Genomic DNA, 27906 nt, shown 5'->3' with positions numbered 1-27906 from the left:
TAAAATTCAGAAAATTTAAAAAATGAAATAAAATTTTAAAATAAATCATAAAATGTATGTTGTTGCAGATAATGTTTGTGATTTTATGTAAAAACAAATTACCTATTCAACAAATGTTCGAAATTTTAAAATCAAATTTTCGGGAAATGAAAAATGTTCATGATTGTTTTAAACCTCGTTTATTGAAAATATTAATGAAGTTGAAAAACATTTCATGAATTGACAAAATGTTCATGAATGGAAAAATATCTGAAAATTTAAAAATTGTTTGTGACTTACAAAATAGTTTATTCATTCATAAATTGTTTGCTGATTCAGAAAAGGTTCGTTATGTCAAAAAAATGTTTGTCAAATCAAGAAAATGTTCTTGAATTTCAAAAATTGTCCCACCAATTTCAAAAACAATGTTCAACAATTCTAGAAATGTTCGCCTATTCAATAAAATTGTTAAAAAATGTTCACGGTTTTAAAACAAATATTTGCAAATAGTATAAAATGTTCATGAATTTTAAAAATGTTTTAGATTTTAGAAAATGATCAAAAATTTGTTATGTTGTGCGCATACTTGTAATGTACTAGTAGTGTATTTGACAAATATATTGTATGGGGTTATTATGGTATTATCTGTAAGTGTTAAACATTAAAGATTTCATAAACTAAACAATGTTTTTAAACTATGCTATATATGATTCTACTCCCTCCGTCCCAAAATGTAAGACGTTTTTTCACACTTTGGTAGTATGGAAAAACGTCTTACATTTTGAGACGGGGGGAGTACTATAGTACTTTTAGTTTTAAAGTGCGACAACAGCCAAAAACGCTGCCATTCTTGAATCATTTCTCTCTTTGTTTGCATGGATATACCCTTCATATTAGTTATGTCTGTTCTGCGATGTGCTATTTGCATAACAGTGAATTGTTATCGACCATTGTTTTACTAAGATGTGTTCTCTTCTTCAATCTATTGGAATCCAATGTTGTGATTTGTTTACTTTCAAAACTGGAATACAATCTATTTGAATACATTCTTTATGTTGCATTGACATAAAACTATGTTACAATCTATATGTCTACCGTAAGTTTCGTCTTGTATAATGTAAATAAATCTCTTAGTTTCATCTCGCGGAACTTAGATTAGTGTACAAATTTCAACCTACTATCAGTCCTCATCCCATGCGAATGTATTTAAAAACCAAGAATAATCAAAGATATAATAGTTGAGTACATGAACACATTCAAATCATTCATTTTCTTCTCACGAAGCAAATTACATTGATAGAAAAGATAAAATGATGATAGATAGGTACATACAGTACCACTAATGCCTTCCACAGCCACGGCCACTACCAAGATCACCTCTCTACCTCGGCCACTGCCACCGTCGACCCCACCGCCACGACTGGCAGCGGTGGCACCAGCTAAGCCCCCTCATCCTCAGCAACAATGCTAGCATGTGTGACCCCAGCGACACCAACTCCGCACTCACACCCAGGACCCCGGTGTTCAATCCGACTAGTACCGTAAACCAATTCCAAAGATGTCATTGATGTTCTCTTCCTGCGACGCCTAGGTCTTCCCGAAACTCAGCCATTGACTGAGCCTTCTCCTCCTCGGCGTGCAGCCGACAAATCTCCTACAATAGCAGATGCAACTCCACCAAAATTCTGAAAGAGGCTCATCTCGCGAAACCCCATGTTCGCCACTGTCCTCCATTGATGTACAAGTGGAGAGTGCATTAGGGAGGGCCCGGTGATGAAGTGAGGAACTACCCCACAAAGTACTCTAATTATATGTGATAGGTCATTAACTACAAGAGGCAGGTGGACCGGCCAAACATCATGTCTTCCCACACTACCTTGGATTGTGCGCATGTGTAAATGCAGCATTCATACTACGATACCTATTCGGTTCGTTTCCACCAAACTTCCTCTTAAAAACTTACAGTCAAAACTTAATGGCTCCCTATCTCTTCATACGTGTAAATCCACCATTCATATTACGATACCTATTGTTTAATATGTCCTAGTCATATGCACTTTGAGCAACTCTAAAGTTACAAACAAATTGCCTCTCATCCTTATAATCAGCATTTATTTTGAATATGTTTTCTATTTATTGCGCTAAAGTTAATTTGTATTGTTTTCTTTAAGCACTAGTAGAAAAAGGGTCAAATGTGCGACACATTAGTCCCGGTTTGTAACAGAACCGGCACTAATGTGTCCATTAGTGCCGGTTCCAACGGCTAGGCGGGAGGAGCTGGCTCGTGCCACGTGGTTGCCCTTTAGCACCGGTTCGTGCTGAACCGGTACTAAAGGGGGGGGGACCTTTAGTGCCCACACTTTAGTGCCGGTTACCGAACCGGCACTAAAGGGCCTTACGAACCGGTGCTATTGCCCGGTTCTGCACTAGTGAAGTAACTGTATATTGTTATCTTATCAGTGTCCTCCACAAGTGAAGTTATATTTCATTCAAATCAATCGTTCTTCTCATGTCACATATTATCTTAATTTAGGCTTCAAAATATATTTTATAAAGAAATTAATTTCTATCATCTTGTAACATGCACTCTTGAAATAAATATCCAATCAATTTTCTTTTCTGTCCATATATGCACATCTTTCGATCTATCTATTTGTAGTCAAATCATTTTGATACACAATTACATGAAATTTGATTATACATATGCTCTACTTCGACCAACACATATTTATTATATGTTCAAATATATACTCCTTAAATCATAATTCCTTTTACTGTTTTCATTTGTTTATAATTTTGTTATCAGGCGCCTATTTCTTTGCTATTTACAGTACAGGCGTTTAGGGTTCAAGCTTTAGGGCTTAGGGTTTAAGGTTTACGGCTTACGCTTTATGGCTCGGAGTTTAGGATTTATGACTTACGGTTTAAAGCTTAGGGATTAGGGCTTATAGCTTAGGGTTTAGGTTTAGGGTTCAAGGTTTATTCCTTAGAACTTTCTACTTATTCGCTATATTGTCAGTTAATCTAATTTGGCCTTTGAGGGTTAGGGTTTGGGGTTAAGGTTTAGGGTTTACACCAGTGAGATGTTCAATACCAGCAATATTCTTTAGTCCTTAGTGGTTAGACTGTTCGGATTATAGTGTAAACGGAGGCGTTGTTTCATGTTTATTGTTTTGTTTCTGAATTCACGTTGAATTTTAGGGTTCTTATTTATTCTTGTACATTACACCACGGATTTTTTTAGATAATTATTGCTCTACATTATTCTAAACAAAATAATTGTTGTTTGAAAACCTTCCTGCTTCAAGTCAATTTCATGGTCTACTTTCACTATAGTACTATTCTTATTTATAGTTTAACTTTTTGAATTCAGTTCTTTAATATTTAATTCATGACCTAGTAACCTAAATCAATGGTTTCCAAATGAATAAATGTACAACAACTGGTATTGTCCAAGTAGTAGTATTCTGGATCATAGACTTGCATTGTTCAGAATGTTAATATCTCAAACAATATGCGAACCCAAAATATCAGGATCAGGTCGCTATAAAATATAAGGTACAAACAATGTATATCATGAGGCTGCATCAGCCATTTATCTCAACCATTAGACAATGAAAGGTCGCTTTTTACAAAATTGTGAGCCTTCATATTATACGCTTGACCTTCAAAGGTGATCAGGACATCTTCAAATTCCTGCCGTCTCAGTTTAATCTCTTGAAGAATTGGGTTGTAGATACATCTGCTTGCTTCATTGATGTGCTTGACAACCGATTATGCATCTAATGCAATAATGATCTGGCGTAGGTTTAAGTCAGCTGCTAGGGATAATGCTTCAGGTCACATGAATGAAACACTTTTTCTAGATCAGGCCATATTTTATATCAAGTCATATTTTGATCTGAATTACGAGTGGCTATGCTGCCGCAGCCGGGCTGGGCCCCATGGATTAGCCTGCTGGCTGCCTCGTGCTGTTTGTTAGGATAATCCAAACAATACCTCAGTTTGTTTAAGAGTCATCAACGTTGCGGGATAATTAGTTTGAAAAGTGTATGTGTGTTAGTACTAGAATAGGAAAGCTATCTTGAGTCGGTTTGTAGTTTCCTAGTACATGTATGTGTGTCAGGTTTCTAATTGAATTAGGAATCTGTAGCAGCCGTGTCCGTGTTGGTTTAGTAGTAAATGTAGGGAGTGTCTATTTAGCACTTGACTGTTTTTCAATTCGGTAACATTCACATTTCCTGACAGATAAACAGAGGACACTTGTATGTCCAAAAAACCCCATCCCGGCGACTGTATGTTTTCTATTTCTAAAAAACGGGTCGGGCTAAACTGTTACCCGGTTTCAACTAAACCTGAACCACAATACCTTGGACCATAGCGAACAACTGCCCATCAGCTTGCGACCCACCAAACAGCCAAAACATTGGGGGAAAACCCAGGAAGATCACCAGGTCAGAAACACTTCTACTTGTACCCATATTCTTCAACCCCTTCACCCGCCTCACCTTCTTACATTGAAAATCTGAAAAAGAAAAGCATCAGAGAAACTAGATACAAAAATTAGAAACAAACACGATACTCTAGAAATGAGTGATCGCTAGCAGTGTTGAAACTTGCGAAATTACAGAAACTTTGAAGTCTAGAATGAAGAAATACAGTGGCAAAAAATCATAGAACCTACACTATAATCCTGAGGTAGTTGAAAATTACACTGCAGACTCAATATTAGTGAAAGCATGCAGAAAAATACAAAAGAATGTGTGCACCTAATAGCCTAGAAACATTCAAAAAAAATGACAGGAACTCATTTCTAAAGTATAATACAAAAACAAGGCTGCAAAGAGTAGAAAAAAGAAAATCAGAGCCTACACACTGTGTTGACAAAGTAAATGACACTGAAAATTATCAAGAATTACAGTGCAAAAGAGTCCAAGAACACCTACAAATTACAGTCCAAGATTTACACTAACAGAACTTGCCAACTTACACTGCAACTGCCTAACAATAACATTGCAATAGTCCAAGACTTACAGTGTAAATCCCCTAGAAATTATAGTCCACATTAACACAAGAATTGACACTGAAAAGTACCAGAGATTTAAACTTGCCAAAACTTGTCAGCTTACACTGTAAAATACCTACGAATTACAGTGTAACAGCACAAAAAATACAGTGGAAATCGCCTAGAATATACAGTGTAAATTACACTCTAAAAATGAACATCTACAGTGCAAGAATGTTGATGATCCAGGGTTTACAGTGAAATAACCCAGGAATTATAGTGTAAAGTGCCCCTATATTTACACTGTAACTTCCTGGGAAATGTAAAAACACATGGACTTACACTAGAAAAACCATGGAATTACAATGTAAAAGCATCTGAACTTACAGTGTAAATACAGACTAAAAATACAGAGTAACTACAACGATACTAACATAATAAATACAGTGGGAATCACCAAAGAATCTACGCTAGAAATACCCAGGAACATTTAAAATACATCGAAAAGACCAATATCCGCAGAGAATTGTAAGTTAATCTGCAGTGGCAAGAAATGCATCAACAAGAAGCAGAAATACACCGGAAAGACCCTCCACTAAAGATACAAAGGACAAAAGAAAAGAAATAACAGAGAATAAATTAACTTACTCTGCAGACATGGCAAGAAATGCATCAACAAGATACAACAGCCGCAGAAGCAGCAGCAGAAGCCCTGTTTGAGAACATGAATTTAGAGTAGGAGACTGAAGATGTTGATCCTAGAGCAGCAACAGAAACAACAAACACTGATCTTACAGCAAAACAAATAAATAAAATTTTATAGAGCAATGTGGCTGAAGTACAATCTAAATCTCAGAACAAAAAACACTGTAAGGGAGCGGAAAATTACAGAGCATGCCACACAAATTATAGTGCAAAAAATCTGTGCAATTACAAGGCCAAATTGGGCATATTACAGCGTAAAACTGATGAAATACAGTGTAAGTATGTCAGGTATAATATACTGAAAGTACCACTAAAAATAGTGTAAAAACCATTATAAATACAGTGAAACTTTGAGCCAAATTACACAGTAAATTAGGCAAATTAGGGTAAAAAGGCACAAGAATTACACTGGCTAAAAACTGAATATAAATTACAGAATAAATATGGGATACAGAGGAAAAGCACAGGAATTACAGCGGGCCATTTGGGCAAATTACAGTAAAATGACAGTATACATATAGGGTAATTACAGTGGAATAGCACATGAATTACAGTGGGCAATTCAGTAGGGCAAATTACACTAAAAAGGCACAGGAATTACACTGGCATGGGGATTACACAGTAAATAGGGTATACTGCACTGTAATTACAGGAAATAATACACTGGAATTACAAAGAAAGAACCATGGGGACTACACTGAAAAAACGGACCTAAATTACACTATAATTCTAGGGCATATTACACTGGAATTACAAAGAAAGAACCATGGGGACTACACTGAAAATCTGGGCTAAATTACACTATAATTCTAGAGTATATTACACTGTAATTACAAATAAAAAAAGCGTGGGGACTACAACGTGGACTAACACTAAACTACATCAGCACTACAGGGCTAGCACATATAAATTCAGAGAGATGATATAAGACTGACAAAACCAGGGGAACTAAACACCTACAACAATATAAGAGGGATTCAAGACCTACAAGAGCAAATATGAGCAGGCAACTGAACACATCAGGAGCCAACAAATTCAGAGGAAGGATACACAAAAATAAGCACTACATCTACATCGCAAGCTAGTAGAAACTCAGGCCAAGCCATCTACAACAGATATAAAATGCACGCAGAAAATCAGGCGACCGCTACACCTGCATCTACAGCAGAGGAAACAAAATCAGACGACCACAAGCACCAGATGACATAGAACACTCTCAGAACGAGTAAATTGCAAAAACCCACCACATTTGGGGACCCTAAATCAAAAAACCACCACGTTTCGTTTTTTTTTTGCAAAAACGCACCATCATTGTACTGACAGTTTGCAAAAAACGTTGATTGGTTGATTAGAGCCGTTTGATGCAAAACTGACCGTTGGGTCCCACTGTCAGATGCCACCTGGCGGAGGGGGAGACGGCGCCCGTCACGAAGGGACTAACGGCGCTAACTTAGTCAGGTTTGACCAGTCAAAATCGAACCAGTCGCTGCCCCGCAGGCCACAGCGCGCCCGCGCCCGCACGCTTGTCGGCGCCGCCGCCCCGCGCTGCTGGGCTGCCGCAGCCTTCTTCTTTTGGACGCGCCGCCACGACCTGCTCCTAGTCGAGCCGCCCGATGCCGTGGCGGTGGCCATGCACGCGATGGGAAGGAGCAACGGGCGCCGGAGGTGGCCATCGACATGAACTGCGAGGGCGGCGACGAGCTGGATCTAGAGCAAATCTGAAGCTTCGCCGCGCGGTGTGTTTGCTGTCGGGGCTGTGAGCTGCCGATGTGCAGGCGGAAATCAATGGATTAGCACGCCTAGGTGGGTCCAGGACACGGGGACAGCAGCGGAGCACGGCAGTTAGCCGCGACGTCGGCGGTGGATGACATAGCAGAGGTGAAGGGCGGGGGCGGCCTTGCAGAGAGCTCGAGGAAGAGGCATTAGTGCCTTATGCACGTCCTTGCGAAGCAGATGTAGTTGAGGCAGATCACATGGGTTAGTTGTAGAGGAGATCAGCGCGTCGTGGAGCTCCACCGGAGGCAGAGAAGATGAAAGCGACGCCGACGGTTCCTCCGTTCCTGGCTCCTCACGCCGATTCCTCTGGGGAAGAGAGTATTCAGACGACGACAAGTCTATTCGGCTAGTTTCAGTGATTTGCGGTGGTCATTGGCCGCGACAACCATGAACGGCGTCGATGGCGGGCCGAGGTTTGCAACAGCGACGGGGATAATCGAGTATGGGGCGGGTCGCGGGGTTGGGAAATAAGGAGCACTGGAGGTCGGGGAGCTCTTCGTGCTGGTCTCAGGTCATCGGCGAGCTCGGCGTGGGGGAGCTCGACCCGACCAGCGACAGCACCGCCGCTACCTCCAGCCGCCGTGAGCCCGTGACCACCGAGCCTCCGTCCGGCCCTGCCTCCGCCGGGGACAACGGGAACTGCCGTGGCTGCCGGCAATGGAAGGGGAGGGAGGGGAGGCTTGGCCAGCAAGGGAGGCGTGGGGGAGCGGCGCCGGCGAGGCCAGCATCCGTGGATAAGAGGCTCGGAGAAGAGAAAGAAGCCAAGAAGCTGACGGGTGGGCCCTGGGAACCTTTTAATGGGCTAGTCAAACGGTGTGAAAACTTGGTGCCATGTCAGCCTGCCAAGTGGGACCGATCGGTCAGTTTTGGCGTCAATCGCTGCTTATTGACTGATCAGTCTTTTTTGCAATTTGTCTGTACAATGGTGGTGGGTTTTTGCAAAAAAAATGAAACGTGGCGGTTTTTTTATTTAGGGTCCACAAATATGGTGTTTTTTTGCAATTTACTCCTCTCAAAACTAGCCTACAACAACAAGGCAGCAACATACACCACCACGGATCAAAACAAAAAGATCACCTAGATTTGGAAACTACACGACCACAACACACAGACCACGGGACAGGGCGAGAGACAAGAACAACCTACCGCGGAAGCCGGAGATCGAAGAGAAAGGGATGAGAAATCAAAATCCTGCGGTGGAGGAATGGACTCGCCATGAACATATGGAATCACCTACTCCGCTCCGCCGCTCGAGCTCTCTTCCCTCGGCCTTATCCAAACACAAACAGAGCCTCCCAAAATGAAAGGGAAACGACACCCCCGCTCCTAAATTCAAAAGGACAAAAACCAACACTGTCGGGGCGGGGCGGAACGGCGGATACGGGTTGAGAAGAAAACCGCGCCCGATAATATAAAAACCAACCCGAAGACAACAGGACCCAATGCGAATCTCCGCGCGAGAATGGACAGACATAGATTTGAATGACGGCCAATTGCAAAACACTCGACTGTAAAATAGCAAATCTGTAAATGTATGACTAGGTCCTAGGGTCGTGGCTGCATTTATAAAAGCAACAGCAGCCGTGAGTTTTGTAACCGAGAGAAGAAGAGAAAAAGAGAAAAAATATAAAGAGGAAGAAAAGAGGGGCGAGACACGTGCCCTTGGCTATCCGTTTTTCGTGCACGCGTGTTCGTGTGATTTGATGTGATCAATTCTGTGGGCGAATTTTCAACAATTGGTATCTAGAGTAAGGTCGCTGTAAAGTTGTGCTTGCCTCGGGAAGGCGACCCGACTAACGCCTTGAGGCTGGCGACATAGTCGCTAGTAGTTCACACGGAGGAGGAAAACGGAACAGGCTAGCTTGTCGATAACATGGTGACATCACTGTAACACACTTATTTTCAAACACAATACAAACATAAACACTCATAGATATGCACATACACACATTTCTATAAACACACGACACACACTTATTATACAGGCACAGTTATTTTTCGACTGGATGATACGGGCACGCTTATTATATGTGTAGTTGCATTGCAAGCAAACATAGTTACTCGTGGGCGGCCGGGACGAAGGGCGTGGCGAGGAGCATCAGCGGCGTGCGGCGCCGCACGCCGAGGCCGGGGGCCTCCTCCATGTCGACCTCGCAAACGCCTACCGGCAGCGACCAGTCAAAGTGGTAGAGCAGACCGACGAGGGCAAGTTCCATGATGGCAAGCGCGTAGTTGATGCCGGGGCACATCCTGCGGCCAGCACCGAACGGGACGAACTCGTAGCTCTTGCCGGTGAAGTCTACAGCCCCGTCCTCGAAGCGCTCAGGCTGGAACTCCTCGGCATCCTTCCAGTACACCGGGTCCCGCCCAATGGCCCATGCGTTGATGACGACGCGCGACTTGGCAGGGACCGTGTACCCTTGCAGCTCGCAACTGCCAATGCTCTCCCGGGGCACCAGCAGCGGCGCCGGCGGATGCAGCCGGAGTGCCTCCTTGATCACCAGTTTCAGGTACCGAAGGTTGCTCGCCTGCAGGTCGGCCTCCGTCACCACGGCCTTACCCTTGAACGCCTCTCGGATCTGGCCCTGCAACTTCTTCATCACCAGCGGGTTCCGCATCAGCTCCGACATCCCCCACTCCATCGACGATGCTGCTGTCCCCGTGCCTCCCACGAACATGTCCAGGATGATGGCCTTGATCCTACTGTTGTCGAGCTCAAACCCAAGGCCGCCTCTCTCCTGTAGGCCAATGAGCACGTCGATGAGGTTCTCGTCCACGTTCTCGGGGCCGCCGACCTTGATCTTGTCGGCGCGGGCGGCGTTCCTCTCATTGATCATCTCCTCCAGGAATGCATCCACCGTCTTGTGGACGCCCTGGAGGCTGCGCTCCATGCCGGTGAGTGCGGCGAGCACTGTCGTCCACTCCGGGAAGAGGTCGGGGATGTTGAAGCCGCTCGCCAGGCGCACCCCGGACTTGATGGCGGCTAGGAACTCTGGTGACTTCTTCGGCGTCTTCCCGAATGCTGCCCGCGCAACGATGCTGTTGGTCAGGCCATGGAACATGACGCTCATGTTCACGGGTGTCGACGACCCTGCCTGGCGGATCTGCTCCACCCGCATCCTCATCTGAAGGTAAATGACCCGTTGAATTAAACGTATTGTTCAGGGATGCCAATCCCCAGCAAACGTTCCGCTGTTGCGAACACAACAGTTTCACGTATATTGGGAGAGGCTGGGTGGCATTTTGCAAATTGCCATGGCAGTTTGTTTAAATTGTGGGATTTTTTTTAAATGCCACAGTTGGATGCAAATCTACTGGTTCTGGAGGCGTTCGTCTACATTGGGTTCGTCTAGATTGTTCAGTCATAAATCATGTTGTGACCGAAAGCATTTCGCAACACAAACATAATTAAAGTCGTACTTGAGTTGCCTGTTCAATAAGTTGATTTTCTAGAAAGTTGGATCTAAAACATTTTGAAAGATAAACATAAATGCCGTACTTATGGTACTTATAAGTTTCTTTTACGCTAATCGAGCCTGGAATTTTTCTTGGAGTAAGTTGATTTTCTAGACCGTTGGATTAAGATCTAACAGGCAGTCTTTTCTTTCTTTTCCCCCAGCTTCCTTTGTTCCCGTACCATTCCACATCCCCTTCTTGTCTTTGGCGTGCCTCCGCCTTCGATGAGTGTGCTGTCTAATCCGGCCGGGAATATAATATAAGCCCCCCCCCCCCTGTTGGGGAACGTTGCAGAAAACAAAAAATTTCCTACGGTTTCACCAAGATCCATCTATGAGTTCATCTAGCAACGAGTATTCAGATTGCATCTATATACCTTTGTAGATCGTGAGCGGAAGCGTTCACTAGAACGTGGATGATGGAGTCGTACTCGCCGTGATTCAAATCACCAATGACCAAGCGCCGAACGGACGGCACCTCCGCGTTCAACACACGTACGGAGCGGATGACGTCTCTTCCTTCTTGATCCAGCAAGGGGGAAGGAGAGGTTGATGAAGATCCAGCAGCACGACGGTGTGGTGTTGGATGCAGTCGTCACGTGCAGCAGGGCTTCGCCGAGCGTCTGCGCAAGAGGGAGAGGTGTAGCAGGGGAGAGGGAGGCGCCAAGGATGCCGGGTATGGCTGCCCCCCCTCCCCCCTCCTTTATATAGGCCCCTAGGGGGGCGCTGGCCCCTTGGGGATTGGATCTCCCAAGGGGGGGGCGGCGGCCAAGGGCTGGAGTGGCCCCCAAGCCAAGGTGGGGCGCCCCCCCACCCCTAGGGTTTCAACCCCAGGCGCATGGGGTGGGCCTAGGGGGGCGCTCCAGCCCACTATGGGCTGATTCCCCTCCCCACTTTGGCCCATGGGGCCCTCCGGTATGGGTGGCCCCACCCGGTGGACCCCCGGGACCCTTCCGGTGGTCCCGGTACAATACCGGTGACCCCGAAATTTGTCCCGATGGCCGAAACAGCACTTCCTATATATAATTCTTCACCTCCGGACTATTTCGAAACTCCTCGTGACGTCCGGGATCTCATCCGGGACTCCGAACAACATTCGGGTTACTGCATATACATGTCTTCACAACCCTAGCGTCACCGAACCTTAAGTGTGTAGACCCTACGGGTTCGGGAGACAAGCAGACATGACCGAGACGACTCTCCGGTCAATAACCAACAGCGGGATCTGGATACCCATGTTGGCTCCCACATGCTCCACGATGATCTCATCGGATGAACCACGATGTCGAGGATTCAAGCAACCCCGTATGCAATTCCCTTTGTCAATCGGTATGTTACTTGCCCGAGATTCGATCGTCGGTATCCCAATACCTTGTTCAATCTCGTTACAGGCAAGTCACTTTAGTCGTGCCGTAATGCATGATCCCGTGACCAGACACTTGGTCACTTTGAGCTCATAATGATGATGCATTACCGAGTGGGCCCAGTGATACCTCTCCGTCATACGGAGTGACAAATCCCAGTCTTGATCCGTGTCAACCCAACAGACACTTTCGGAGATACCTGTAGTATACCTTTATTGTCACTCAGTTACGTTGTGACGTTTGGTACACCCAAAGCACTCCTACGATATCCGGGAGTTACACGATCTCATGGTCTAAGGAAAGGATACTTGACATTGGAAAACTCTAGCAAATGAACTATACGATCTTGTGCTATGTTTAGGATTGGGTCTTGTCCATCACATCATTCTCCTAATGATGTGATCTCGTTATCAATGACATCCAATGTCCATAGTCAGGAAACCATGACTATCTGTTGATCAACGAGCTAGTCAACTAGAGGCTTGCTAGGGACATGTTGGTGTCTGTTATTCACACATGTATTACGATTTCCGGATAACACAATTATAGCATGAATAAAGACAATTATCATGAACAAGGAAATATAATAATAATGCTTTTATTATTGCCTCTAGGGCATATTTCCAACACCCCCCCCCCCCCCCCAAAAGCACACACACCAAGGTTAAAGATTTCAACAAAATTTTGATGATTTCAAGGGTGGAAGAACATGATGCTCAAAATAATTCACTTGGTTTAAATATATGTGTAAAAAAGAACTTGGATCATTGAATATTCACATATATTTCAGTACTGCACAACGATAGGTCAATTTTCTTCATAACTCAGCGTCTAAAGTTCGAGTCGGTTGCTAGCTGATTAACAAACTAACCATCATGACCAAAATGTCGTTACGTCCATTCTGCGCTACATTTTGTTCTTTCTAGCTGTTCAAATTTAAAATCGTTCAAATTCAAACAAAAAATTCATTGATTTGTCATTTCGAAACTCTAAACCTTGCCCCTACCCGCACATGTCAACCCTCGGAGTCACCTCCACCTGAGATGCCACATCGTCTCCTGTTTTGACTCGTTCCGGGCTCAACCTCGGAGCTCCGCCTCACCTCGCCTCTTCTTCCTCCTCCCACGAAATCAACTTACTCAAATTACAAATTCAGACAACTTACATATAGCCGTTGGGCACGTGACTCTATTGTCTCGTGTTACTTAGAGCTTACTCTGGTGTCTTTAATTTTGTTGCGATCGTGACTCAATGTAAGATGATTTTGCAAACTAAAATACTTGTGGGACTGAGGGAGTAGTAACTAGTAAGTTCAATATTCAAGAGCACCCCTTGCAAAAAGTATCATACTAGTATATTACTACTGCATCATATATAGAGAGTATTTAGACTACTCTCTCCTTTCATCTATATAGGGCCTAATGCGTTTTTCGAGACTAACTTTGACCAAATATTATAGCAATAATATATGACATGCAACTTACACAAAGCACACCGTTAAATTCGTGTGTGAAAGGAGCTTTCAATGATATAATTTTCACATTGTGCATGTCATGTACTCCCTCTGTCCAGGTGCATAAGGCACCTAAGAGAATCCTAAAATTCCAAAAGTGTTAGACGTAATTCAATTAAATGCTCCTCGTTTATCTAAACCATCTCGTTTTTTTTCTGTTCGCTCTACCAGGACGCGCTCCTTCTCCTAATCTCCCACCGGTCCACCTCCTAGTAATCTCCGGTGTGAAAGCAAACAACATGTATGTTGCTTCTTCTCTCTCCTCTGTACCGCCTCTTTTCCTGTGTGAAAGCAATCATGCATGCTGCATGTTCCCATGGCGCTCCTTTCCAACACTAATGACAGGATTAATTTCCAAATTCAGTTTCGATTTTGAGGGAAACCTGCGCGCGCTCTCGTCCAATCTCAACCCACCTAAATCGCAGAGCTTTTTCTTAGACGCCCTATGCACCTGGACGGAGGAAGTACTATTAATTTTGTCAATAATCAAAGGCGGTCTTAAAAAACGCATTAGGCCCTATATAGATAGAAAGAGGGAGTACAAATTTTCAAAAAGCAATCACATGCAGGATATTTTATGACCCAAAACCCCATACACACGCGTAGAGAACCCGTTTTAATCCATCCTTGTATGTGAGATTATTTGCTAAGAAAACGAAGATAAACTATGTATCGGCATGCACGGACGCGCGTAATACCGTAAGAGTTACTCCCTTCATTTCAAAATAGATGACTCAACTTTGTACTAATTTTATTTAGAATGAGGGAGTACATACATACCTCGTCCTCCCTAATGTGGCGGAAGGAGAGCACGCGCTTGGGGCCTAGGATCTCGGCTGCGCAGAGCTGGCGGAGTTTGCGCCAGTATTCGCCCGAGGGGGAGAAGAGGATGTCGGCCGAGTCGTAGGTGACGATCTGGGCCGCGAGGATCTTTGGCCGCGTGGCGAAGTTAGCGTCGTGGGTCTTGAGCACCAGCCGCGCCGTCTCCCTGGAGGACGCCACCAGCAGCGGCGTCTGCCCAAGCTGTAGCATCATGAGCGGGCCATGCGCGCCAGCCAGATCCCTCAGCGCGCGGTGCGGCAACACGTTCACCAGGTGGTGCATGCTGCCGACCACCGGCAGCTTCCACGGCCCTGGCGGCGCCCTCTCCCTCGCCGGGTTCATCAGGGCCACCTTCAGCACCTGCAGCAGCGCAACCGGGTCCATGGCTGCGTTACCTATAAGGGCCAGAATTGTTGTTGAGGCCAAGAGATGGAGCTAGTTGCTCTGCTGCTCGTAGTCGTAGGAGTAATATATAGGGAAGGAGGGCGATGGCCGATGGAGGATGGCTTGCAAGCAATCGGTTTCGGATGGTGATGCGGGGCCATCGTCAGTTCTTTGTCAGCTGTTGGGCTGTTGGCTAACTGTTAAGCCCGGGCCCCACCGTGTGGTTCTACACGGGCAAGGGGAAGATGTGGGATAGGTGCAGATGGTCTTTGCCGCTTGGAGCTTTGGCCGGAGTTTAGCCGACAACGTCGACATCGGCATGGCTGCTCCCAACGGAGTCCAGTCCATGGCTGCTGTGAAAGGAGGTTTCAACGATGTGCGTGTATTACGGATGGCATGAAGTAATAAATGGGTATTCTTGATTTATCTTTTTGGCAGTAAAAAAACGATGATGGGAGAGAGAAAATGATGGAACGGTAGGATGCAAAGGAACGATGCGGAGCACCGATGGGAGCACGCAGGCGGGAGCAGGCAAGCCCCATCCGAAGAGGTGCACGTACGTTCTACCTTTTTGTGTGTCAGCGTTTGGGGGTGTGATTTCTCTTTCATGTTTGCTATTAATATTTTTTTTGCGAATCACGTTTGCTATTAATACTGCCGACCGATTTTATTTTCTTTAGTTCAGTCTTTTTTTTGTTGCCACTGCTGGCCATGACGTGGACAACGAAGACGAGGAAACTGAATGTCTTAGATTAGACACACGCTCGAGACGCGAACTAATCTGTGGCTGTTGGATTGTTGTCTGTGGCTGTTGGATTGTTGGGAGGATAGTGCTATCCCTAGTCTATCAAGTTTCAAGTTTTAGATCTGACACTGGTTGTTTGCATTTTTCTAAATTTATTTTAGGCCTTCTGACGATGATGATGTGTATTCAGTGGGAGTAGACGTTTCCGTAGACTACGAAAATGTTTGTGGTGAATTCGTCAATCTCAAGATTTTAAGTCTTGAATGTGCTTAGAGCATCTACAACCAGACATCTCAAACCAGTCTCAAACACCCGGGCGGGCTGCCTGGGCACTGACCGGCAAAAAAAACGATCCATCCGGGCGCCTCAAACGGATCTCAAACGCCTGGGCTGGCCGGTACCCCTCATATCCAACCCAAATCTTGGACGAACATGAGGCAACCTGCGCTGAGAAGGATGCTAAGAAGGAAATTTGAGGGCTGCCCGGTCGCTGCTCATGAACGCGCCCAGATGAGTCTACGGATGTTTGAGGGACCAGATATGTTGTACGTGTGTGTAGATGCTCTCGTAAGGGAAGGATGTGCTTGCGTGTGTTTACAGGGATGCGTACATTCGTATGTATGCATGAACGAATATTCATCGTTGTAAAAAATAAGAGAAGTTGCGGTCCGATAAGTCGCGCCACCAGAGACAACCGGCACAACAAGATGAACAAGAGGTCGTCTATGTGTCTTGTCAAATGAAGAGTCTGATGTTTGGATTGAGAGGTGATTGTTAGGATAATCCAAACAATGCCTGAGTTTGTTTAAGAATGGTCAACGTTGCGGGTTAATTAGTTTGAAAAGTGACGTGTGTTAGTAGTAGAATAGGAAAGTTATCTTGAGTCGGTTTGTACTTTCCTAGTACATGTACGTGTGCCAGGTTTCTAATTAAATTAGGAATCTGTAGCAGCCGTGTCCGTGTTGGTTTAGTAGTAAACATACGACTAGGTCCGAGCAATAGCAGCCATGAGTTTTTCGTGCACGTGTGTTTATGTTGGGGTCATGGTTGAATTTATATAAGCAATAGCAGCCATGGGTTTTGTAACCAAGAGAAAAAGAGAAAAAGAAATAAAGAGAAAGAAAAGAAGGGCGCGACACGTGCTCTTGGCTATCAGTTTTTTATGCACGTGTGTTCGTGTGATTTCATGTGATCGATTTTGTTGGCGAATTTCCAACAACTGGTATCTAGAGCAAGGTCGCGGTGAAATTTTGCTTACCCTGGGGTGGCGACCTGACTACCGCCTCGGGGCGGGTGATATTAGTCGCTAATATAGCGACGAGGAGGAGCGGGAGATATAGTCGTTGGATGGTGCAACGACGAGGAAGATTCGTCCGAGCGGTGACGGGGAGGACGGGCGGTAGTAGTTCGTCGGAGCGACGATGAGAAGGTGGTGAGTTTCTGTCGCAAGCGAGGCAACAGGTGATTGTCGTTCGGCGGAACGACCTGGGGAGACTGCAGGTTGTCGTCGGCATGTTGGTGGAAAGAGATCGTTGATTGGAGCCGTGGTTCCGAGGTGCGGTGCTAGAAGATCTCGTCGAAATCGCCGTCCGGGGGAGCATGAAAGAGAAGACAAAGTTGAGTCGTCGTGAAGGTGTGCACATGAGATCTTGTAATGTGCATCCAATAGCTCAGGTGTATGAGTCGTCTGCTGCAGTTGAGATGCGTCACTGGCAGAGGAGAATTGAGAGTGAGAGCGGATGGAAAAAGGAAATTGTGCCTTACATTTTCGTCCTGATCAAGAAGTTCCGTCGAGTTCATATACGGAGAAGTTAAGTTGTGTGTAAATGGCGAGTTCTCATGCCGTCGGACAAGGAGCGTCGTTTGGTAAGTTGCATCACCAACGACAACGAGAAAGTGAAGATGTGGCGGGTAAAAGGATGTGTCTCCCTATGCACAAGCAACCGATGAGAAGATGACATCAATGTGACGAGGACGCACACCCAGTTAAGTTGAGTTTCTGCATGAGGCTATGCGTTTAGTCGACATGTAGCACGCTAAGATATGGCAACGTGGCTGGTAGTCCGGATAATTGTTGGTTTCAGTCTAACAGTCGGCATGACAAAAAGATGATGGAAAAGTGATGGTCATTGTTGCAAAAAGAAAAAAGAGAATTTGCAATCTAGTCGCGTCACCGGATACAAACGGCGTGATAAGATAAACAGGGGTCGTCTGCGTGCCTTGTAAAATAAAGAGTCGGATGTTTGAATTAGGGGGTGATTGTTAGAATAAATCCAAACAATGTCTGAGTTTGTTCAAGAGTGATCAACGTTGCGGATTAATTAGTTTGAAATGTGTACGTGTGTTAGTAGTGAGTAAATTGCAAAAAACCATTATAATTGGGTCGAAGTTTTCAATGCTTTAGAAAAAACCCACTAGAAAACATGCATATTGATGGGCGTTTGATGACTTTTGCATAATTGTGGTGATTTTTTGCAATTTACTCGTTAGTAGTAGAATAGAAAAGCTATCTTGAGTCGGTCTGTAGTTTCCTAGTACGTGGACGTGTGCCAGGTTTCTAATTGAATTAGAAATCAGTAGCAGCCGTGTCGTGTTTTTTTTTAGAGAGTGCAGCCGTGTCGTGTTGGTTTAGTAGTAAACGTACGACTAAGTCCTGTGTTGGGGTTGTGGCTGCATTTATATAAGCAACAGCAGCCATGAGTATTGTAACCGAGAGAAGAAGAGAAAAAGAAAAAAGAAATAAAAAGGAAGAAAGGAGGGGCGCCACACGTGCCCTTGGCTATCAGTTTTTCATGCACTTGTGTTCGTGTGATTTGATGTGATTGATCTTGTGGGCGAATTTTCAACAATTGATATTTAGAGCAAGGTCACGGTGAAATTGTGCTTGCCCTGGGGTGTCGACCCGACTAGCGCCTCGGGGCGGGCAATATAGTCGCTGGTATAGCAATGAGGAGGAGCGGGCGATATAGTCGCTGGGTGGTGCAACGACGAGGAAGATTCGTCCGAGCGGTTACGTGGAGGATCGGGTGGTAGTCGTTCGTCGGAGCGACGACAAGAAGGCGGTGACATTCTGTCGCAAGCGAGGCGATAGGTGATTGTCGTCCCGCAGAATGAACTGGGGAGACGACAGGCTATCGTCGGCAAGTCGGTGGAAAGAGATCGTTGATGGGGGTGGAGTTTCTGAGGTGCGGCGCTAGAAGATCTCGTCAAGATCGTCGTCCAGGGAAGCATGGAAGGGACGACAGAATTGAGTCGTCGTCAAGTTGTGGATGTGAGATCTTGTAAGGTTTGTCCAAGAGCTTAGGTGTGTGGTTCGTCTGCTGCAGTTGAGATGCATCACTGGTAGAGGAGAATTAAGAGTGAGAGCGGATGAAAAAAGGAAATTGTGCCTTACGTTTTCGCATGTGGTCAAACTGGGAGCGACGTTTGGTAATTTATGCCACCAACGACAATGAGAAATTGAAGATATGGCAGGTAAAAAGATGTTTCTCCCCATGCACAAGCAATTGACGAGAAGATGAAGATCAATGTGACGAGGACATGCACTAGTTAAGTTGAGTTTCTACATGAAGCTATGTGTTTAGTCGGCATGTAGCACGCTAAGATGTGGCTACGTGGCCGGTAGTCCGGGTAACCGCTGGTTCTAGTGCGACAGCCGGCATGAAAAAAAGATGATGATAATATGATGGTCATCGTTGCAAAAAAAAAAGTTGTGATCTCGTAAGTATTGTCACCAAAAACAACCAACATGACAAGATAAATAGAAGGTCGTCTGCATGTCTTGTCAAATGAAGAGTCGCATGTTTGAATTACTGATGATTGTTAGAATAATCCAAACAATGCCTGATTTGTTTAAGAGTGATCAACGTTGCGGGTTAATTAGTTTGAAAAGTGTACGTGTGTTAGTCGTAGAATAGGAAAGCTATCTTGAGTCGGTTTATAGTCTTCTAATCTATAATCTATAATCTATAATATCTAAATAGTTCAACCCTCCGTCACGGTTTAGAAGGCGCACTTGAAAATTCTCTGGGACCTAAGTGGTTATCTATTGGTTGTGGGATGGGCTAAAAAATAGCATTCACACTACGCATGCATATAGAAATAGTATATCGAAGTACTAATTAGCTACTAGAAATAAATGCAATGCGCCATAAACCTTGTTTATTGTGAAAATGCACGCAAATTTAACTGCGCCTTCTAAACCGTGACAGAGAAAGTATAGTATTTCTCTTTAACATGCAGCTTATCCACATCAGCAACACTCCCACATCATTGTTCCATTAATCACTTATAGGTGGGACCCACAACAGGTTGATCAGCTTGACAACCACGTCATTGACCCGTTACCAGCAGGGGAAGAGAGACCGACCAGAGCCTGACCAAGATTACAGAACGTCCCGTCTCCCCACCTCCTCGATATAGTCGTACCCATCAATTCCCGTTTCCCCTCTGTATAGGCCGGCGCGGCGGCTGGGATCCCGTCTCACGCTACTCCAGCAGTGTCCGCGCGCGTCGACAGCGCACCAATCAGCTGCATACACAGCAGCACGACGAGGCCGACGGCAAGGTCTCGTCGCCGCAGATCCAGGCTATGGACACGCCGAAAGTCAAGAGGCTCAAGGACAAGTTCTACGTCATGCTCGAGAAGGTCAGCAGCTTCAATCCAGCTAGGTACGTACATATAGCTAAGCCAATAATCCAGGCAGCTCCACGGCTCCACTACATGTAGCTGCTTGATTGATTAATTAGTAGGCACTACAGCACCACACGAGAAGTAACAGGATCTGGGATTAGCCTCTCTTTTGTTTTGCAGAAAAGTCGCCGGCGGTGCCATCAGCCCGTCATCGCTCATGTGGAAGGTGGGAGGACACTCTATTTATAAGTTGGGAATCCAGATTTGGAGTTTTTTCTTTGCCTGCGTGGTTTCAAAATTATGGAAGTGAACCCTTGCATCCCATCCCGATCGGTGACCCTGGCGATTGGTGTCTATTCTATGTTTGGTAGTAATCAACCAACATCAAATTGGTCGCCACACCCCGACTCATCATTGGGCTTTGGTCATCAGGATGATGATCGCCATTGACTATTTTATCTGGATGGATGGATGTTCCGCCCAAGATTTACGACGTTGCCGGTAACAGATTCAAGGTATACATCGCCGGACATAGATCAAAGATCCGGTCATCCGCAATCAGAGGGGTCTTTTATCTACACGACTACACATCTGTTTTTGACAAGGGTTGACGATATTGATATGAGATGGTCATTTTCCCTGATTTTCTTGAGAGTTGTGGATCTGCTATGTTTATTTTATCCCATAATGTATCTTTGCTTTGTGAAATATGAAAATGCATCATTGTTGACCATGTAGTGTCATTTTTTGTCCATCCTTACGATTATGAAATCTCGCCTTAGAATTGGAAGTTGATAATTTGTATGGAAGGATTCTAATACCGGGACTACAATCATGACAAGATTATTTCTATAGAGGTCCAAAGAAGGTTGAATATAAATCCTTACGATGGACTTCACGTACTTAATGTTGCTTAGCATATGACCTTTATTATGTTGCTGCTACATTATGCACACATATTGGAAGTGGTTCTTTATGTCTTCAAATAAATTACAAAAAAAATGCATGAGGAACTGAGGGTGCGATCATTTTGCTCCTTCCTAGAGAAAAGTAGATATAGAACATATCATCAGCAACACGTGTTATCTATGGTATGTACTCACTTTAAGTTCCAAGCATTTTATTATTATTTTTTTATAGTTGCCACTCATCTCCTTTCACTAAGCCGTGCTGGGTCGTATATCTACATGTGTTCTTTTGCTTATGTATGTTGGTTATGAATCCAAATAAATTAATCCATGCTGATTGTGTTTGTGCTCAAGTGTTCTGTAATGTGTGTACATTGAACTTCTAAGTGATTATCATCTAGGTGTAAGCTATCTGCATTTATATTGATTCTAAGTCGATAATGAAGCAGTTGGTGAATAGTCTGCGCGGTTTATTTTCGTTGGTTTTTTTTCGTCATCCTCCCCCCACCCTCACCCCATTCCACGCAGCCAAAAAAAACCCACACCCCACACAAAAAACGCTTCTCTCGATCCCATCTCGATCTCATCGAAAGAAGAGCTTCGTTGCCCCTGCCGACGTACGGGAGAGCTTCCTTGCCGCCGCCGACGTACGATCTGCCGCGATCCCGTTCGATCTACCCGCTGCCGATGTACGAGATCGCCGACACCGAGATACGGGATCGCCGCCAACGCACGATCTGCCGTCTCTCGCTGCCGCCGTGGTACGATCTGCCGTCTCTCCCAGAGGAGGCGCCGCCGCGGACGTCCGGGATCACCGCTGCCTACGTCCGGGATCACCGCCGCCGACCTGCCAGAGGAGACGCCGCCTCCAATCTCCTAGAGGAGCCGCCGCCGCCGCCGGTCTCCGACGGGAGACGCCGTCGCCGCCGCCGCCGACCTTTGAGGGGAGACGCCGCCGCCACCTGCGCTGAACCCCAGGGCAGGGTGCGACGATCGTCGCAAGGAGTACTTGCCGGCCGTACACAGGTATTCTGAACCTTACCATCCTATTCTCATCATTCACAAATGTGTTCAGATAGTTGTTGCTTGTGTCGTTCCTGTTACTAGAGGAGGGCTCCACTGTCTGTGGCCATTCGCCACTCTGCCTGCAAGCTCGACGCCACAGTTTGACAGGGCCAAGGTGGTAGTAGACGATGACGAATATGGCGCCCTGGCTGTCTCAGTTCATGAGATTCCCCTATGGTGGCCGAATTTGTAACACACCAGGCTGCTCCCCTCTTGCAAATCAGAGCTAGCTTATATATTCATCCATAGGTCATGGCTGACTCCAAAGGCAACACTCCTCCGGTCCTCCTGTGCGTGATGGCAAAGCTATGCTACATGATATTATCACGTTATCATATTGCTCACCAAGTCACTAGGCCAGCTTTTGCTGTACTTTTTCTTCATTTTGTTCAGATTTATTTCATGCCCCAATGTTCTGTTATGTGCAGCTATGAGATTTTATTTGAAGAACCATGCAAAGCAATTTGAGATGATGCATATAAAGCATATTCGATTTATTAAGTGTTTTCAAGTATTCAATTTATTAAGAGTTCACTCATCATTGCCGACCGTACACAGGTATTCTGAACCTTACCATCTGATTTTCAGAATAAGAGTCTGTCTGTATAATTCATGGTGGTTAAAACAGCAGCATCTGTAGAATTCCCCTTTGTCCATGTTGTACCTACAATTTACTACTATATTTGTAGTGCTACTTCATTTGAATTTTGTAACCAAAAGAAATGCAGGCGAGTGATTCAGGGTTATTGTTCGAAGTGGCTATAATATGTAGGGGTTATTGTTCGAAGTGGCTATAATATGTGGCTGCAAACTTGCCGAGGCCAGCATAAGGAGTGATGGAGTTGTCTTCTACTTTTATTTGTTCATGTTGTCTCAACAAACTGACTTGTGTTTATGGCGACTTTTTTATGTGTCCATGGATCAGAGAGGATGGATGATGCAGTGGCCACATCAAGAGCTAGCAGGAAGGAGGCAGATGGCTTCCCATTGTAGTAAGAGACAACACACCAGGTTCTATTTCTTGTTTTTTGAAGATCATACTAGGTTATATGTGAACAAAATCTGAACTGTGATTTTTGATGTTTGAGATGTCTATAAGAGGGTGCTTGGATACGTTTTAGTCCCATGATTAAAAGTAGTGGGACTAAAACTTGCTAGCCTCATCCATGCTTGGATCCAAATACTAAAAAGACTAAAATCAAGTTATTGAGCATTTATTATCCTCCAAACCCTCCAATCCAGAACTCGCATGTGTTAAAGGAGAGGAATTAAATGAGGAGAGAGAGGGCTAATACATATTTTAGTAGGTTTCCTATGACTAAAAATTTTTAGCCTCAAGGCTAGTCCTAGCCTCTCTTTAGTCAGGGGTGCTTGGAACTTTAGCCTCTAAAAGAGACTATTTTTAGTCAGACTAAAAATAGTCCCTTGGATCCAAGCACCCTCTAAGTGTACAAATAGAAAGGCGCCAATTAATTGATCATCAAATTCAGAATAGTATGTGTGCAGTAGCTTCTATCTCAATTTGGTTTTTATGTTGTTTGTGTTTGAATTAATTAGCACCCCATACCATCGTGTTTCTTCAGCCTGCAAGGTGATTAGCACTCAGCAAACTATTGGAAAGATGTTGCTACCTTGTTTTTTTTTTCAAACTCGACATGCACATGCAAGAATAGGTATGGCTACATGCTTTCTATATCTATCAGGTTCATAAAGCATTTTGGAGAGGTGCATCTTGTTGGAGAGGTCTGGTATGCATATTTAATTGAAGAAAACAAAAGTTTTTGATATAATAAAGATTGATGAAAATTTGGACTTACTCTACCAGGGACAATTTTCATGATAAATTATACGAAGTTTGTATCTTGGGGACATCTTCATGCCGACTTACGTTAAATATTGGGATATGTCCCCTCATGTGCCAGTTTTGAGATTTTGTTAGAAGTACATGATCTATTCTTAGTTCCTGCATGTTTTTGCACCTTTGTAGATTTGAGTATAACTTAAAGTTCTAGATGCATATAAGCTTGTGAGTTAACTAAAGCTCACTTGATGGTTCTAACTAAATTCTGCAAAAATATGACCATCATGGGATGCCTGCACCAACAACTTTATAAACTGAACTACGTTTTGCTAGATGACTCAAATTTTAGAACGCGGACATTATTTTTTGGGAATGCAGTTAGCAATAGAATCAAGTCAAGCTGAAAACAAGAGATTGATTTTTCGATATTGAATTTAATTCCTTTCTTGCAAAAGCACCTTATGAGTGAGGAGATTATTCAATATTGTATTTTATTCCTTTCTTTTACCCACTGTTCTATACTGCATGCTTGCACCTGATCAGGTTTCTAACTCAATTCATTTTTGTTAGATCCGTTGATGAAGAAAACAACACATTTCACGATATGATTATTGGTACTTCCAGTTTTGTTGTACTCTCTCATTTGCCTTTGTGGGAACGACACTGCTATATTGGTTGCTTATTTAAGATCATGGTAATCATTTTTTTCTAGCCTATGTGTATTCTAATTTTCTTCCCTTTATTTTTGGTGGGATAGTTGGAACACTATGACTAGATATACAATGGTAATGTTATCAGTGTTAGGCCCTTCCATGATTTCTGTGTAGCATGTCTAGACTATCAGCGTTAATTTGAGCCTCTTACTAAATGGAGGGGCTCTGATTTTGTAATAAAAAGAAATGGAACATATTTAACTGGGAAGCGAACTCAACAAGACAAAATAGTATAATCCTTCCCCTTTCAGATTATTCCTATTTGCTTATGCATGTCGTTGTACAGATTGTTTGACTTCTCAAAGAAATGAAGCTGCATATCCCCAACCTCAACTGTTGTGTCACCATTGAGGACATCTAGCTGCTTGTTGTTCTTTAGTTACTGTTGCTCTTAAGATTAATGTGTTAGATATTCTTAGGATAGAAATTTTATGGAATTTAATGATCATTCATTTAAACAAATATACGTGATATTTCCTGTAAAAGGTTGCCTTCCAATTTATGGCCTGTTACTAAAGGGGAGTTACTAGGTCGTTTCCACCACCTCAATCGATCCTAACCTCCTCTTTTTTTATTTTTAACCTTGCAGCGATTCCTGACTCCCACCGATTTTTCTAGGAACAGATGCCCATCCTCCCATGTCCGGTTTTTAGTTTGTTATGGAATATTAACTATTATCTGTACTCCTAAAGGGGAGTTTGCGGCGGTGATGGTATGGCTTGATTTCGTTCGTTTCGTTCCTCCGAATGAAGGAACTCCATTGATATTTATTTTGCTTTGGAAATCTTCTGACTACTTGCACGAATTTTAGTTCCTACTTGTACAGTTGCCTGCATTTTGTGTTTGAGAAACATCTGCTGATTAAGTGTAAAATAATACTTGCAAGTTCTGTTTGTTGACTGCGCCATGATAAGCTTTAGGCCTTTAGCTGTACAAAGCTGCTAAAGTAGGTGAGAACCACCTGCAGCTCAATCCTTGTTTTTCTCAACATTGACAAGGTAAAGTAAATGCGGAGCCAAGATCGATTGTTGTAAGCCTTTTACTGACTATGAGCAAGGGGATCTAGAGAGGAGCACTGCAATATGACAATGCCCTTCGTTAGCTCTGATTTTCCCTTTTTGTAACACTAGCTTAGAGGGATTTCTGAAACGAGTAGAAGATTAATAACTTCTACGACATCAAAGATCTCCGAGCTTTTAGAGTATGCAGCTTATTGATTTACTTATCGATTTATTCACACTCTATCAGATTTGTCTTGAACGTGATACTTTATTTATTGTACTGAACAGTGGAAGCTAACTGTTTCTTTATACAGAATTAGCCTGCACCATTTCTGTATAAGTTCGCCTTGATACCAATTTGCATACTTGCGCTACTAGGGCCTTTGGTCAGTTTGCAACTGGAATTCTAGACACATATACTGAGTTCATGATGGAAATATGCGAGTATTCTGAAGGTTTGGAAAATGTTTTAATTACTACCAGCCAGAATTTGGGAATTAGTCTTACAAAGAGAAGAGACAAGGAAACATTATATGTCAATGGTTCTTTATTTTCCTGTGCAGATAATGAAACTAGCAATTCTGTAATTCACGAGTTTGCGTGAATACGGAAACTTAAGGTAGTATGATAGCATAAGTGAAAATGTTCTTCATTTTATATCTTGGTTCGACCAAACTATATTATATCCTAACGTATGCATGATCAACATAATATTTTTACCTTCTGATTAGCACTACTCTAATAACAATTATGCCTACTATTTAACATTTTGGTGTATTGTTTGGTCTTAGGCATTTTAGTTAAATACATCCTTTTGTGATCAATAATGATTTTTTAGCATGCCATCTTCTTTTGCTGTAGTGGAGATGTGCGGTTACCTGCTAGAAAAGAAAATGGTGTTTCTAATATGTTATGCTTATTTTCTAGGTGCTTCCACCTTCCAAACTACAAGGTCTGCAGCCTTAGATGAACAGCTACAGCTTTATTTGCCCGAGGATGATTTGATTGTGCAAGTAAGCCTACATAATTTCCCTTGTGATTTATATTTATCGGTGAGGTCTCTGTGGCTTGTGAGAAATCATGTATTGACATAAATGAGAAGAACCTACAACAAGTAACTCCACTGAATTTGTGAGATATCTGTAGCCGGTACAACATACAACTTGATGGAGTTTGTTAGATCAACCGTAGAAGTTCTATATGTGTGTTCAGTGCAGATAACTAGGTATTATTATAATATTCTCTCAAGTTTAAGCTTATCCAATTAGCAGAAGTCTCGAGAAAATTCAAGACATACGTAAGATGCACATGGACCACGGGTCTTTCAACATGGCAGGGCGCGTAGTGGCATGCGACAAGCAACATATGTTGAAAGAGACCATTGATCACTACTTGGACCTAATTTTTTCCGTAAGTTATTATTGTTACAATCATGTATCATTGTTTTCACCATGTTTGCAAATATTTTTTTCCTCTGACGATTGTGTGCAAGTTTGCAGGGAATCCAAAGCGATGCATAAAGTGGGATATTTTTCTTTTAATTTATGCACTCATGACATGGGAAAGAACTAAATCAACCAATTTGCAGGGTGAGTATTCATTGTTTCGTAATTTTATATTTTTTTAATACTCCAAGATGACGACTTATAATGCCTCATATAGGATGGTTGCGAGCTAAGGAAGTGATTTTTGGTGCACCTTCTCGTCTGCTCCCGCGAGCGGCGAGGCGAACCCTAGCGCGCCTCCTCCAGCCCCCCCCCCCCTCTCTCTCTTGCCGGCGTCGGTGGCGGCGGGGCATCTTCCCCTTCCTCATGGTGGGCCGGCGCGGGACGACGACTCGAAGCGGAGGCGCGCAGTTCTACAGGACGGTGCGGCGTTGCTGCGGCCGGGGCGGCACGATGGGCGTCCTGGGTTGGCGGCGCGGGCGGCTGCTCATCGGGGGCGTGCCTACGCGGGTGGCAGCTGTGGGCGTCCTGGCCAGATCTGGATCGGGCGGGTGCTCTGGCCGGCAGCCAGCACGCGGTGCGGGCTGAGGCG

At 44.1% G+C, this 27906-nt stretch overlaps 1 protein-coding gene and 2 long non-coding RNA genes across 3 annotated transcripts; 1 reads left to right on the top strand and 2 right to left on the bottom strand.

Moving 5' to 3' along the window:
* Positions 1–4012: 4012 nt before the first annotated feature.
* LOC123151304 (uncharacterized) lies at positions 4013–8766 on the bottom strand. Its single transcript, XR_006475612.1, has 3 exons — positions 8612–8766; positions 5633–5696; positions 4013–4504 (listed from the first exon to the last, which is right to left on the bottom strand). It is a non-coding gene; the product is annotated as an uncharacterized lncRNA (long non-coding RNA).
* Positions 8767–9483: 717 nt separating this feature from the next.
* On the bottom strand, positions 9484–16374 carry LOC123150106 (premnaspirodiene oxygenase-like). Its single transcript, XM_044569907.1, has 4 exons — positions 16359–16374; positions 16191–16238; positions 14578–15005; positions 9484–10590 (listed from the first exon to the last, which is right to left on the bottom strand). Exons 1-4 carry the CDS (start codon positions 16372–16374, stop codon positions 9523–9525), a joined length of 1560 nt encoding a protein of 519 aa, XP_044425842.1. The 3' UTR covers positions 9484–9522.
* An 8406-nt stretch (positions 16375–24780) lies between these two features.
* On the top strand, positions 24781–27277 carry LOC123150868 (uncharacterized). Its single transcript, XR_006475382.1, has 4 exons — positions 24781–24849; positions 25458–25580; positions 26797–26882; positions 27141–27277. It is a non-coding gene; the product is annotated as an uncharacterized lncRNA (long non-coding RNA).
* The last annotated feature ends 629 nt before the right edge of the window (positions 27278–27906 follow it).

This window comes from Triticum aestivum, chromosome 7A (assembly GCF_018294505.1).
Source record: "Triticum aestivum cultivar Chinese Spring chromosome 7A, IWGSC CS RefSeq v2.1, whole genome shotgun sequence".
NCBI classification, from domain to species: Eukaryota; Viridiplantae; Streptophyta; class Magnoliopsida; order Poales; family Poaceae; genus Triticum; species Triticum aestivum.
Note: the sequence above shows the minus strand (reverse complement) of the source record. Positions and strands in the feature narration are given on the sequence as shown.

Bases quoted from the DNA above. Each gene is read 5' to 3' on its own strand.
- LOC123150106 (XM_044569907.1), bottom strand. The intron at 15,006-16,190 runs GTTGCCTCATGT...TAGGTAACGCAG, and splicing joins TAGCATCCTTCTCAGCGCAG to CCATGGACCCGGTTGCGCTG. The intron at 10,591-14,577 runs GTATGTATGTAC...ATTTACCTTCAG, and splicing joins GCCACATTAGGGAGGACGAG to ATGAGGATGCGGGTGGAGCA.